The sequence below is a fragment of the Pongo pygmaeus genome, chromosome 16 (assembly GCF_028885625.2).
Source record: "Pongo pygmaeus isolate AG05252 chromosome 16, NHGRI_mPonPyg2-v2.0_pri, whole genome shotgun sequence".
In the NCBI taxonomy this organism is placed as follows: Eukaryota; Metazoa; Chordata; class Mammalia; order Primates; family Hominidae; genus Pongo; species Pongo pygmaeus.
Window position 1 is genome coordinate 76,530,884 of NC_072389.2, and position 14,366 is coordinate 76,545,249.

General features: G+C 36.0%; 1 protein-coding gene across 5 annotated transcripts in view; it reads left to right on the forward strand.

The window, feature by feature from the left end:
• The window catches only part of LRRC49 (leucine rich repeat containing 49), a 154,213-nt gene that overhangs the window by 86,457 nt on the left and 53,390 nt on the right, over window positions 1-14,366 (forward strand). For all 5 annotated transcript variants that reach the window (XM_054451461.2, XM_054451462.2, XM_054451463.2 and 2 more), the window contains 2 exons: window positions 3,011-3,094; window positions 7,010-7,173. In XM_054451461.2, coding sequence (XP_054307436.1) covers window positions 3,011-3,094; window positions 7,010-7,173 — 248 coding nt within the window. The remainder of the gene's footprint in view (window positions 1-3,010; window positions 3,095-7,009; window positions 7,174-14,366) is intronic.

A 14,366-nucleotide genomic window follows, 5' to 3' on the forward strand; every position in this document is an offset into this window, starting at 1 on the left:
CAGTTTCCAGTACTGTTTGAAATTGGCTCTTTGAAAAAACAATCTGTTTCTAGTTCACATTTTATAGATGAGTCAACAATTGAACATCAGTGTATTTTGCTCTTTTAAACACTTTATTCTGAAATAGATTGTACTCTGTAGATACCAAATCAGTATTTACTGAATAAAAGAATTTAACAGAATTATTAAACCAGATATTTTGTGAAGCTAGGATTCAAAGTTCTGCATTTTTAATTTAGTTTATTTCTCCTCATTACCTCTATTTAGTTTTTAAAAGTTAAGAATAATTATTTTCCAGCTGGGCATTGGTGGCTCACGCCTGTAATTGCAGCACTTTGGGAGGCTGAAGTGGGCAGATCACATGAGGCTAGGAGTTTGAGACCAGCCTGGCCAACATGGTAAAACCCTGTCTCTACTAAAGATACAAAAATTAGCCTGGCATGGTGGCACATGCCTGTAATCCCAGCTTCTTGGGAGGCGAAGACATGAGAATTGCTTGAACCCAGGAGGCGGAGGTTGCAGTGAGCCGACACTGCACCACGGCACTCCAAGCCTGGGCAACAAGCAAGACGCAAGACTCTGTCTTTAAAAAATAATAATTATTATTATTTTCCATATTGTAAAAGACACTTTAAATTCACTAAAATTACATTACATTTCCATTTCCTTTAAAACAACTAAATCATATGGCAGATCACTTCTGAGTTCTAAACTCTTCTTTATCTATCTAAAATCAGTAAAATTAATTTAAATACATCTTTATTATAAAAAAATATGAATTTTGTTTCTAGCAGGCCATGGCTTCTGGTCCTGATCCTGGCCTTATCACTAGCTATGTGACCTCACACAAGTTACTAATGTCCTGGAGCATTTGTTTCGTTATTTCTAAAATTAGAGTTGTCTAGTATATGTTTTCTTAGTTTTCCTTTTAAACTCTGTGTTGGTTTCTGTTTGTGCATTTTTAAATATAATTATTTAATCTAGGTTTTTTCTTTGTTTTCAGGAGCATGTATAATGGCCCATCCTCTAGAACACATTTTCATAGTCTCTTTGACCTTCTTTAATTCTAATATAACATATATATACTGGTCAGCATAGGCTAGATTGTGCTGCAGTAACAGCTTCTCTAACTTCAGTGAATTAAAACAACAAAGTTTATTTCAGGCTTCTAATACCTGTCTGCCTATGATGTGTGATTTGGGATCTTTGCTCTGTGTTGTCCTCATTCTAGTACTCAGGCTTTCAAAGTACCCACCTGTGGAGTTTTGCAGGTGCTGTAGCAAGGTGAGAGAGAGAATAGTTGTATCATACATTGTCTTTGAAAGTTTTCAACCAGAAGTAAATACATGTCACTTTTGTCCATATGACATTGGCCAAAGCAAGTCACATGGCCACATCTAACCTCAAGGGGGCTAGAAGTGCTATCTCACAATGTGTCTTGGATATGCAAAGACACAAGAATATTTGGTGAACAGCTTTTATGAATAACCATCAGGTTTTAAATCAAATGTTGAAATCTGGCAGGAGTATAAATTAGAACTGCATTTATGGAGGGCAGTTTGCAGACATATCAAAAGGATAGAAATATGTCTACCATTTGATACAGCAGTTTCAGTTTTAATAAATTACTGAACAGACATGGTTCATACATTCATAGAGCTTATTTTATGGCATGGGAGGCAAGAGGGATAGCACCAGAAATAATTAAAATGAAACAGGTTAAGTGCTATGATAGAGAAGTATGTAGGGTGATACTAAAACATATAGAAACATTCTCATCCTCTATTTTCCAGTTGACTGATTCTCTCTTCAGCTGTGTATAATCTGCTATTAAATCTCCCTTTGTTGAATTTTAAATTTCAATTCTTATAATTTTTTGTTTCTAAAAGAGTCATTATTCAAATCTGCTAAGTTACTTGTTATGGTTTCCTATCTCTGAAGATGTTTTCAAGCTTGTCTCAAATTATTGTATCATTTTGAGTATCTACAAATCTTTTGGTAATGAAAATTAAAAGTTACGTGGTTATAATTTATTAAAATCTGACAGTCTTCAGGGGAAAAATGGTCCAGATTGTGTATATAGATTATAACCTTTAAAAAAATTGCTCATAGTGAATATTATAAACTGATACACAGAAATTGTAAGATTTGAGTTAGGTGTTTGGGATTATGACTGATTTTTAAGCATTTTTCTAAACTGTCTATAATGTTATTTTGTCATTTCTACTTTTCCAGCTTTGTTGAGGTATGATTGATGAAACTATATAAAATTAAGGTGTACAGTGTGGTGATTTGATATATATTATAAAATGATTACCACAATCAAGTTAGTTAACATTTCTATCACTTCACCTAATTATCTTTTTTTTTTTTTTGTAGTTAGAACATATAAGATCTATTCTCTTAGCAAATGCCAAGATTACAATACAGGATTATTAACTACGGTCATCATGCTATATTTCATAGCTTTTAGAATTTAAAAAATGAGACTGGGCAACACAACTTAAAAACAAACCAAAAGTAATTATATTAATGGGGAATAATTTATTAATATAATTGGAGTTTTAAAAGATATTTACCCTGGTTTTTTCATCAAAAAGTTCTGATTTTCTATCACAGATCCAGTCAACATTGTTAGATGTATCACTTTTATCCTTCTTACCTTGATGATAGAAAGTTTAAACCTATGTGGAACCATGATGCACAGCGTACAAAAGGAAAATGATGCAAACATACTTCTCCTTTTCTTCTCATTCTTTTTTCTTTCTTGTATGAGCTAGGTTCACGTCACCTCCAGAGTTGGGAATAGAGTTAGGAATGCACAGATTTTTAGCATTAGGAGGAAAGAAGAAAATAAAGAGAAACATACTAAATTTTTCTTTGAGAGTATATTTTCTGCTAGTAAATACTATGCCTCTCAAGAAGAAAACTGTACTTAATAGGACCAATGATATTTAGTATTAAAAAATGGTTAAACTCTTCATAATACTTTTTGGAAAATGTCTTTTAGGAAGAAGAAAGGCGTATGGCATCTGTTTTAGCCAAAAAAGAGGAAGAGAAGAAGCGGGAAAGTCATAAACAATCTTTGCTTAAGGTATTTTCTCTGATGTCTACATGGATGTGTGTGCACACGTAGACACACATACCCGAAAGCCAGCTAGCTAGTCTACTGGAAAAGTGGTTTCTAAACTTTGTAAGTTTTTTATTCCTATCAACAGAATGTATGTACCCCTAAAACTTTTACAAGTTATTACCTATAAATAAACCTGTACTTAAGAAATAAAATATGATATACATTATAAAATAATGCAAAGGCTAGTTTTAAAAGGAAGAGATGATAAATAAATATAATTGAAGTTATAACACTTTTATTTCATACCAGTGCATCAGCTTGTGTATCCCATGGCCTATTCACTTCATTTTGGAACGTACTGTAATTGACTGTCATCTTTACTGATATATTTTAATGAGCTCTGCTACATGTTTTTTTTAATGATAGCTTTTTAAATTTAAAAAGTTTATGATATAGAAGTGATAAAGATTTTGTGGAACTTAGGAATGTAAATTTGTTTTAAACTGGTTTTAAATGATTTAGCAGATATTAATTTCCTTAAATATTCTCTTTTAAATATTTTATATTAACATTGCAAAGTATAAGTAAAGACAGCTTTAAGTTTATAGTTCATAATATGCATCATGCTATGTTCTAAAATTAAGGACATCACCCTGATTATCATTACTCATTCATGCTCTATATAGATGCTTTTCTTTTTAAAATTAAAGTGGCACTCAGAAGTCAAAAAAATGACTAGCCAGGCAAGGTGGTATGTACCTGAAGTCTTAACTACTTGGGAGGCTAAGGCAGAGGATTGCTTGAGCCCAGGAATGAAGTCCAGCCTGGAAAATATAGTGAGACAAAACAAAATGTCACTAAATAGGACTCTTTAGTTACGAGGTTTACTTAGTATTTTTATTTTTAGTAAGAGGAAAAGCATGGGGAATCAGGAGACCCAGGTTCTAGCCCTAGCTCAGATTTGGAATCATGATACAACAGACGCTCAGCATTTGCTGAGGATTGCTCTTGCAACTCTACATATTGATCATTAAGAAAATGGAATGGGCATTCTCAGCAAACTAACACAGGAACAGAAAACCAAACACTGCTTGTTCTCACTCATAAGTGGGAGTTGAACAATGAGAACACATGGACACAGGGAGGGGAACATCACACACCAGGGCCTGTTGGAGGGTGGGGGGGCTAGGGGACGGATAGCATTAGGAGAAATATAGGTGACGGGTTGATGGGTGCAGCAAACCACCATGGCACATGTATACCTATGTAACAAACCTGCACGTTCTGCACATGTATCCCAGAACTTAAAGTATAATTTAAAAAAAAAGAATGCTAAAAAATAAAAAAAAGAAAATGGGATGGATTGATTACAGGAAGAGTGTATAGATACTGTCTTCTGCCTTGTTGCTTTTCTATTTTTTTATTTTCCTTGTAACCTTAGAAGTGAAGGAAAGTGAAACTTATGGCATATACTGGTATGGTCTTGCCTGGACTATGAAAAATAGACTCAAATGGCAGAAACTGGAATTTGGCACCTTCTAAAATATTTGTCACTTTAGCACAGACTTGGCCATTTATTGGCACCTAGCTATTAGAAACATAAAATTGTTGCTGATATCCCAAATGCCTCTGTGATCTTTACACTTTACTTTGGGTACCCCCTTCTGCCTTGCAGAATCTCTAGCATTCTCTAACCTTTCTTTTGCTGCTGCTTTTTTTTTTTTTTTTTTTTTCCCTCCACAGATGCACAGAGCCCTTATGTGTCTTCCTGGCCAGCCATTAATCCCTACCTGACATTAAGACAGGCTATACTCCTGTCTTAAAATATGTCTTCCCTTTTCCTGGCCCCAGTAAAATTAATCATTCTCTTAGTCAACCTGGTAATGATCTGATTTTAATAACCCAAATTAAAGAAGCTTAACTTTTGCACTAATATAGGAAAATGTTTGCATTTTCAAAGATTATCTTATTATAAATTTAACATACTCAGTGGTCTAAAGATATTTTATGCCCTTTTTCTAAGCACTACTATATCTATCTCATTCTGAGTATTTCTTTCGCCTACCCCTGCCAGCCAGAAATCCAAAAGCATGAAGCCAACATGAGAATCATCACCCATTAACTCACTGCCCTGGCCTCTTTCAAAGTGGCCTTGATACTGAGTAAAAAAAACAGAGTTGCTTAGATTAAAAATTGGGTTGGCATAGTCATCAGCAAGTAACTTAAATAGAATTCCTTAAGGTAAGAAGCATTTTTATTATAGAATGGGGAAAAAATGTTTTTACAATAGGAATTGCAGATTTCTACTTGCTTTACGTAAGGAGCACATACATAGAATGTCAGAAAGTCTTCAAAGTATATACATATTAAATATAACCCACTGAATTGTACACACAAATTTGAAACACCAAACAACAGAAAAAAAGAAAGTCAGGCCCAAAACATTTTTTTTAGAGATGGGGTCTTGCTGTGTTGCCCAGGCTGGAATGCAGTTCACAGGTGTGACTGTAGCACACTACAGCCTTCAACTCCTGGGTTCAAGCAGCCCTCCTGCATTAGCCTCCCAAGTAGTTGAGATTTCAAGTATGCACCACTGCACTCCCCCAGAAAACATGTTTAAAACAGAAATAGAACTTTTAAAACTTTAGTTTTAATTAAGCAAGCCATATCACTTTTTATGCCTATCTAATGCCATGCATACATGCTAAAATCTTAGATAACCAAAAATTATGCAAACATATGCAAAGAGGTACAACTAAAAAGAATTATTCTACATGTACTGAAGGAGTGGACAGAGAATCTTCCTACTAGCCTTCTGTGGCTCCAGGGCCAGCAGGTGAGGAGGGGTCAGTATCACACTCAGCTGATTTTTCAATGCAGGATTGTAGTCTTAGTAAAGAGGAAAAGGAAAGTGTCTATTTTCAGCATTCTGATCTAATTGACAAGCTGTAATTAAATATTATCTTTTGATAATGGAAACTTTACCAGAATAGGGATTGTTTTTTTCTATTAATATATAGATTAATATATTAATATATAAATTGAATAGAAACCTTTCAATTTAGCACAATTTCTTTCAGTAGTCTAGATCTGCTTTTTCACAACAGGGTTTCTATGAGAGGACTGAACTCCAATGCTGTAAGTCAGTGGTTCTCAAAGTGAGGTCCATGAACTAGCAATATTAGAATACTTAGGAGCTTGTTAGAAATTCAAATTCTCAAACCCTACTCCAAAAACTCTAAATCAGCAATCTGTTGTAAGCTCCAGGTGATTTGAGGTACCCTGAAATTTGAGAACCACTACCATTGCTTATAATGAATTAATTTCTTTCCTGCTCATCTGGAATGGTACTAGTTATCTAGAGACATTTCAACCTAGTACAATTTATTTTAATAGTCTAGAGAATAATTTTTAAATTTCAGACATTATAATTTATTCTGAGAAACTTGGAACATTGATCAACTCCTTCCCTTCCCCCCTCCAAGATTATTTCACCTTACCAGTCTTAATTATTGAGTAGAAAAACTAAAATATCATTAGTTTTTTCTTACTGTGTTAGAGGCATATAAATTTCTGTTTAAAACTTCAGATAACATTAAGTATGTAAAAATTTATGTGAACTTAAAACTTCAGATTTTGAATTTTTAATCTCTAGTTGGTTGTATATTTATTTTTAATAAAATTAAATTCCTAAAGAGCAATAATTGTTTGCATATTTTTTTCCTTTAGAGTGTTAGATAATTATTGAGATTTTGGATGCAGAGAGTAAATACAGGCCTCTTGAATCTTGTTTTAGAATGTATTGGGTATCTACTTATAAGGAATAGGTTCCTTTTAAAAGTATTATAAGAAGGTACAAACAATATGCCCCTTAGATGTCACTTCTGCTACAAAAATTGCGTTATATAACTTTTGTCACAATTAACTTTTTCATAGGAGAAGAAAAGGTTAACAATTAACAACGTAGCTCGACAGTGGGACTTGCAACAACAACGAGTAGCCAATATTGCTACAAATGAAGATAGAAAAGATTCTGACTCTCCTCAGGACCCCTGTCAGATTGATGGAAGCACCCTCTCTGCATTCCCAGAGGAAACAGGGTATGCAATGGTATTTTTTCAAGATACGAGCATCTTTGGATAATTGAATTTGGAGTGGGAATTAGAAACCATTTTACATATAATTATTTTAAAAGAGTTTTCTTAAGAAAACTTGCTGAAATTAGAAATTAAGATGGAAAAGTTGAAAATATAAATCTTACTATAACATTCTCCAAATTAAAACATGCTTCATAGGGCATTTCATATTTTTTATAGGGAAAAGTCTAGATTGCTTAATATAGTCTATGATGTCTTTTGCCCACTTCATCTCTTTTATCTCATGCCATCAACCATGTTCTTCTGCTATTGCAGCATCACTGTCTGTCTTTCAGTTCAGTTACTTCCTACTTCAGAACCTTTCTTATAGGAATAGTGTTTTTCTGCCCTGACACCAATCACTTCCCTGCACTATTTCTCTGATCCCGCCCTAGCTAACTTCAGCAAACCCATAGAGGTCTGAAGTTTAAACTTCACATCTTCCAAAAAAGCCTTCCCTAACTCCAAGTTGGTAGGTAGTTGTTTCACGTGTGTCTTCCCCATTAGAATGTAAGCTTCATGAGGAAAGGAATCCTGCTTGATTGACTTGACTCCTGCTGTGTCCTCAGCAGCCAGCACAAAACCTTACTCTTTAACTACTAGTAGTAAGCAATTGGACATATAATCTGAAAGTTACTCCAGCTGTGTTCTATACTATCTATCTATTCCAGTGGCTCACAACCTCTTTTCTTCTATGATACATTTATCACATGATAATATATCCCTAGGTTTATGAGCAATGCTGAGTGCATTATCTAGACTCCACATGTTTCTCTTCCTCTCAGAAAAGCATATTGGAATCAAGTAAATTCAGAGGGACATAAAGCATTTATATCTTTATAGTGCATGTATAATTTAAATATATATTTGTACATCTGTCCCTCAGTAACCACGGGGGATTGGTTCCAGGACCCCTGCAAATACCCAAATCTGCAGATACTCAATTCCCTTATATAAAATGGGATAGTATTTGCATATAACCTATACTCTTCCTGCCATATACTTGAAATCATCTCTGGATTACTTAAATAGTATTTAATACAGTGCCTACACATCACTACATTTGCGTGGATTTGGTATAGTACTCAGCATGTGGCAAGTTCAAGTTTTGCTTTTGGAACTTTGTGGAATTTTTTTCGGATATTTTTGATCCATTTGGTTTAATCTATGGGTGCAGAACCCACTGATACTGAGGGCTGACTATATTTACATAATTTTAAAATAAAGCCTAAAAATCAAAGATAGAATACATTTTAATTTTGTTTAATTTGATGAAGCATATGTGTCTTATTACCTTAACTAAACTCTGAAACACCTTTTAAAACTAAATATAATATAGCTTTTACTTCAGGTTTTTAGCTGGAATTCTTTAAGCCTTTCATATGCAAAAAATATATAGTAAAAGAAGTAATTTGAGTGACATGAGAATAATGTTTTGGAAATTGTCTGGAGTTAGAGTCTAACATATATTTAGGCAAATATGCTTTTTAAATTTTAGTTATAGAATTAACTTATATCAGTGTATTTCCTTCAGCTCACTTGGGATCCACATGTAGACCTCGTCAGCTCTTTCAGCTACAAAAATAAAGCAAGAATAAAAATTCAGTCACTAATACCCTTTCTTCCAGTTGATCAAATCGGCTGCTGAAGCTTGTGCATTCATCACATAGTTCCCGTGCCATGGTTTTCAGCTCCATCAGGTCATTTAAGGACTTCTCTACACTGGTTATTCTAGTTAGCCATTTGTCTAATCTTTTCTCAAGGTTTTTAGCTTGTTTGCAATGGGTTCGAACTTCCTGCTTTAGCTCAGAGAAGTTTGATCATCCGAAGCCTTCTTCTCTCAACTTGTCAGTCATTCTCCATCCAGCTTTGTTCCGTTGCTGGCGAAGAGCTGAGTTCCTTTGGAGGGGGAGAGGCGCTCTGACTTTTAGAATTTTCAGCTTTTCTGCTCTGTTTTTTCCCCATCTTTGTGGTTTTATCTAACTTTGGTCTTTGATGATGGTGACGTACAGATGGGGTTTTGGTGTGGATGTCCTTTCTGTTTGTTAGTTTTCCTTCTAACAGTCAGGACCCTCAGCTGCAGGTCTGTTGGAGTTTGTTGGAGGTCCACTCCAGACTCTGTTTGCCCGGGTATCAGCAGCAGAGGCTGCAGAACAGCGAATATTGCTGAACAGCAAATGTTGATGTCTGATCATTCCTCTGGAGGTTTCGTCTCAGAGGGGTGCCTGGCTGTGTGAGGTGTCAGTCTGCCCCTACTGGGGGGTGCCTCCCTGTTAGGCTACTTGGGGGTCAGGGACCCACTTGAGGAGGCAGTCTGTCTATTCTCAGATCTCAAACTCTGTACTGGGAGAACCTCTACTCTTCAAAGCTGTCAGACAGGGACGTTTAAGTCTGCAGAGGTTTCTGCCGCCTTTTGTTCAGCTATACCCTGCCTGCAGAGGTGGAGTCTACAGAGGCAGGCAGGTCTTCTTGAGCTGCGGTGGGTTTCACCCAGTTTGAGCTTCCTGGCTGCTTTGTTTACCTACTCAAGCCTCAGCAATGGCGGGTGCCCTTCCCCCAGCCTCGCTGCCGCCTTGCAGTTAGATCTCAGACTGCTGTGCTAGCAATGAGCGAGGCTCCGTGGACGTAGGAACCCTCCTAGCCAGGCGCGGGATATAATCTCCTGGTGTGCCATTTGCTAATACCATTGGAAAAGCGCAGTATTAGGGTGGGAGTGACCCGATTTTCCAGGTGCCGTCTGTCACAGCTTCCCTTGGCTAGGAAAGGGAATTCCCTGACCCCTTGCCCTTCCCAGGTGAGGTGATGCCTCACCCTGCTTTGGCTCACGCTCGGTGGGCTGCACTGACTGTCCTGCACCCACTGTCCAACAAGCCCCAGTAAGATGAACCCAGTACCTCAGTTGGAAATGCAGAAATCACCTGTCTTCTGTGCTCACGCTGGGAGCTGTAGACTGGAGCTGTTCCTATTCGGCCATCTTGGAACTGCCTGGCCTAGTGTCAAGAATAAAAATTCTAATGAAGTGACAATTTATATAACTAATATACCACTCTTATATAGCCCTAGAGCTATATTTAATATTATTTAAAAGGCAAAATATAATTTTACTTGGTTAGAACTGTAATACTTTATAATGTTAAAACTTTATAGCATTGGGCTTTAGATTTATGAAATAATACATGTCAGTTCTATTTCTAATTTCTTTTTTAAAAATTATTTTTCAGTTTCAAGTTTATCCAAGTAATATGGAATTTAATACTCTAAAATTGTAATAAGGTTTTAAAAGTTAGTCCTTCAATCCATCAAATTTTTTTCTTTTTTCTTTGTTTGTTTTTTTTTTTTGTTTTTTTTTTTTGGAGATGGAGTCTTGCTGTGTCTCCCAGGCTGGAGGGCAGTGGCGCGATGTTGGCTCACGGCAACCTTTGCCTCCCAGGTTCAAGCGATTCTCCTGCCTCAGCCTCCTGAGTAGCTGAGATTTTCCAGGTGCCCACCACCACACCTGGCTAATTTTTGTATTTTTAATAGAGACAGGGTTTCACCATGTTGGCCAGGCTGGTCTCGAACTCCTGATCTCAAGTGATCCTCCTGCCTCGGCTTCCCAAAGTGCTAGGATTACAGGCATGAGCCACCACACATGGCCTCAAACTTATTTTTATACACAATGTTAGATAAGGGTCTAACTTGATTTTATTTCAATTGACTAGTCAATTTGCTAATAACCTTTTAAAAATTAAACTTCTTTTTTCATGAGAATGCCATCTTTATCTCATGTTAAGATTTTGTAAATATGTGCACATATTTCTGGACTATCCATTTCACTTATCTGTTTTAATGCCAATACCAGACTCTTTTGATTATAGTAATTTTGTAGTAAGTTTTCACAACTTGTAGGGGAAATAGGTTTCCACTGTTCTTTTCAAGTTTCAATTGTCACACACCTATTCTTCCATATGAACTTTATTTATTTATTTATTTATTTATTTATTGAGACAGGGCCTCATTTTGTCTCCCAGGCTGAAGTGTAGTGGCATGATCTCGGCTCACTGCAACCTCCACCTCCCGGGCTTGAACAGTCCTCCCACCTCAGCCTTCCGAATAGCTGGGACAATAGGTGCACACCTCTATGTCCAGCTAATTTTTGTATTTTTTGTAGAGATGGAGTTTTGCCATGTTGCCCAGGCTGGTCTTGAACTCTTAGGCTCAAGTGATTTGCCTGCCTTGACCTCCCAAAGTGCTGGGATTACAGGCATGAGCCACTGTGCCCAGCCTCATGTGAACTTTAAAATCAGTTTACCTAAATAGAAAAGAAATGGTAAGAATCTTGTTCAAATCACATTTAAGTTTACTTATTAATTTCAGAAGAATTAACATTGTTATGATAGTAACGTCACTTTCAGAAGAGGGCTAATATCCAGAATCTACAATGAATTCCAACAAATTTACAAGAGAAAAACAAACAACCCCATCAAAAAGTGGGCAAAGGATATGAACAGACACTTCTCAAAAGAAGACATTTATGCAGCCAAAAGACACATGAAAAAATGCTCATCATCACTGGCCATCAGAGAAATGCAAATCAAAATCATAATGAGATACCATCTCACACCAGTTAGAATGGCAATCATTAAAAAGTCAGGAAACAACAGGTGCTGGAGAGGATGTGGAGAAATAGGAACACTTTTACACTGTTGGTGGGACTGTAAACTAGTTCAACCATTGTGGAAGTCAGTGTGGCGATTCCTCAGGGATCTAGAACTAGAAATACCATTTGACCCAGCCATCCCATTACTGGGTATATACCCAAAGGACTATAAATCATGCTGCTATAAAGACACACGTACACGTATGTTTATTGCGGCACTATTCACAATAGCAGAGACTTGGAACCAACCCAAATGTCCAACAATGATAGACTGGATTAAGAAAATGTGGCATATATACACCATGGAATACTATGCAGCCATAAAAAATGATGAGTTAATGTCCTTTGTAGGGACATGGATGAAATTGGAAATCATCATTCTCAGTAAACTATCGCAAGGACAAAAAACCAAACACCGCATGTTCTCACTCATAGGTGGGAATTGAACAATGAGAACACATGGACATAGGAAGGGGAACATCACACTCTGGGGACTGTTGTGGGGTGGGAGGAGGGGGGAGGGATAGCATTAGGAGATATACCTAATGCTAAATGACGAGTTAATGGGTGCAGCACACCAGCATGGCACATGTATACATATGTAACCTGCACATTGTGCACATGTACCCTAAAACTTAAAGTTTAATAATAATAAAAAAAAAAAGAAAAGAAACAGGTCTTGTTTGATATCCAGAGGGAGCTAACTGGGAAAATGTTGAAAGATTGAAGGAAAATTCTGAGGAACTAAATGAGGTTAGAGACCATGAAAGTATAGCAACTTTAGCCTGAATGGTTGAGTGAGTTTATTCCAAGATCGCAGAGTAGCTAAGTATAACAAAAGAGAAGCTAAATGTCTGAAAAAGAACAAAGAGACAAGGGATCAAAGGCAAGGAATTAAAAAATTCAAGTATGATGACAAAGGAAAAGATAGAAATGATGGGTCAGATAGTCTAGGTGAGATTTTTAAGGAATTAAAAACCAGAAGATTTGCAACAGATTGGAAGAAAATTTTGTTTCTGGGACTGTAAGTCTAATTAAAGTTGCAGATGAGGAGCATATAAAGTAAGAGCATTAATAATGAACTGGAATAGTGGGAATTTATGGTCAAAGTAAGTTTTTGAGGTTAAATATTTTAGAAGTAGAACACATTTAAGTAATGAAATCTAAGCAATATGGAAGCCATTGTTGTGGTTATCAGAATGGATTGTTGGAAAAGAGTAAAAGCAAAGGTCACCAGAAGAGAGAAGATCCATTGAAGCCATTGTAGATATTGAAGTTACTGATGGTAGGACAAGGTATGGTACCAGAGGCCGTACATCCTGTTCTCTTGTGACAGGGCTATTCACTGTTTAAGTTTTACTAGTTTTGGCAGCTTCAGCAAATGCAAGAGTATCTTTTTTATTAAGTGACTCTTTTATCTGGCAAAACTATCTCTGATCAGTGGATTGCAAACTATTAACGTGACTTTCGTGACATTTTGAACTTTTAAAGTGGCATATGGCCAAACATTTTATGACCCTCTAAAATAATTTGAAATCATAGGGTCTTTATGGTCTCAAAAACAAGCAAGCTGTTCCAAGAGAAAGAGGAAGTATCTGTTAGTGAAAATTGTTGTGCCTTATGCTTACTGCCAAGAGTTTCAGAATTTTTATTAGGAGTTCCACAAAGTCGTTAGCTTTTAAGAAGGGAGCACAGAGAAAGAGTTTGGGAGAGATGGGAGAAGTGATGTGGGGGACTCAATGGAGAGGATGTAAAGAGTAATGATGAATAATTAGGAAAGGGATCCACAATTTCTGGCAAAAGATTTACTTTCTACAAATGTATGTTTAAAGTGTCATGGAAACACTATTACATTCTCTTAGTTTGATTCTTTTTTTAATGACCGGAAAACTAGCAAGTTGAGTAGCCACAGAAGATATTTATATATGAAGGTAGAAAAATAAAATTTTAGGGATAGATAGTATATAACTGGTAGAGATTATAATGCAAAATCAGTTACTTATAACTTCTACTGGTTGTAGATTTTTCTTCAGTTTAGTTTGTAGTTATCTGATTCCTTTAAAATCTCCTAGAACTGAAATTTAGAGATATTTCTAAAAGAACTTATTATACCTTGCATTTTGTCTAAACAAGGAACTCTTAACCAGTGCATTCAGTTTGGCTTTTTGAATCGTAAGTCCTTATTTTACTTGACCTCCTTACAGCATTTGACATAGTTGAAACTCCTCATTCACCTGATTTTCCTTTTATGTATGTGGCTACTCTCTTTTTTTTAAGTGGTATTTTACTGGCTCATTCTCTACCAAATCTTTAAATGTATATTATGCAGTTTTTTAAATTTGTAAGATTTAGATACACTACTTGCTAAAATAGATGAAGATTCAGCTCCCTCACCTCTTTTCCTCCCAAAACTATATATCTATAGTTGCTTTATTGGTAGCTTTTGTAATATGTATCTAAATCTCTATTTTTTTTGTTTCATCCACTATAGGCAATAGGCCTCAAGTCTGCATTTGCA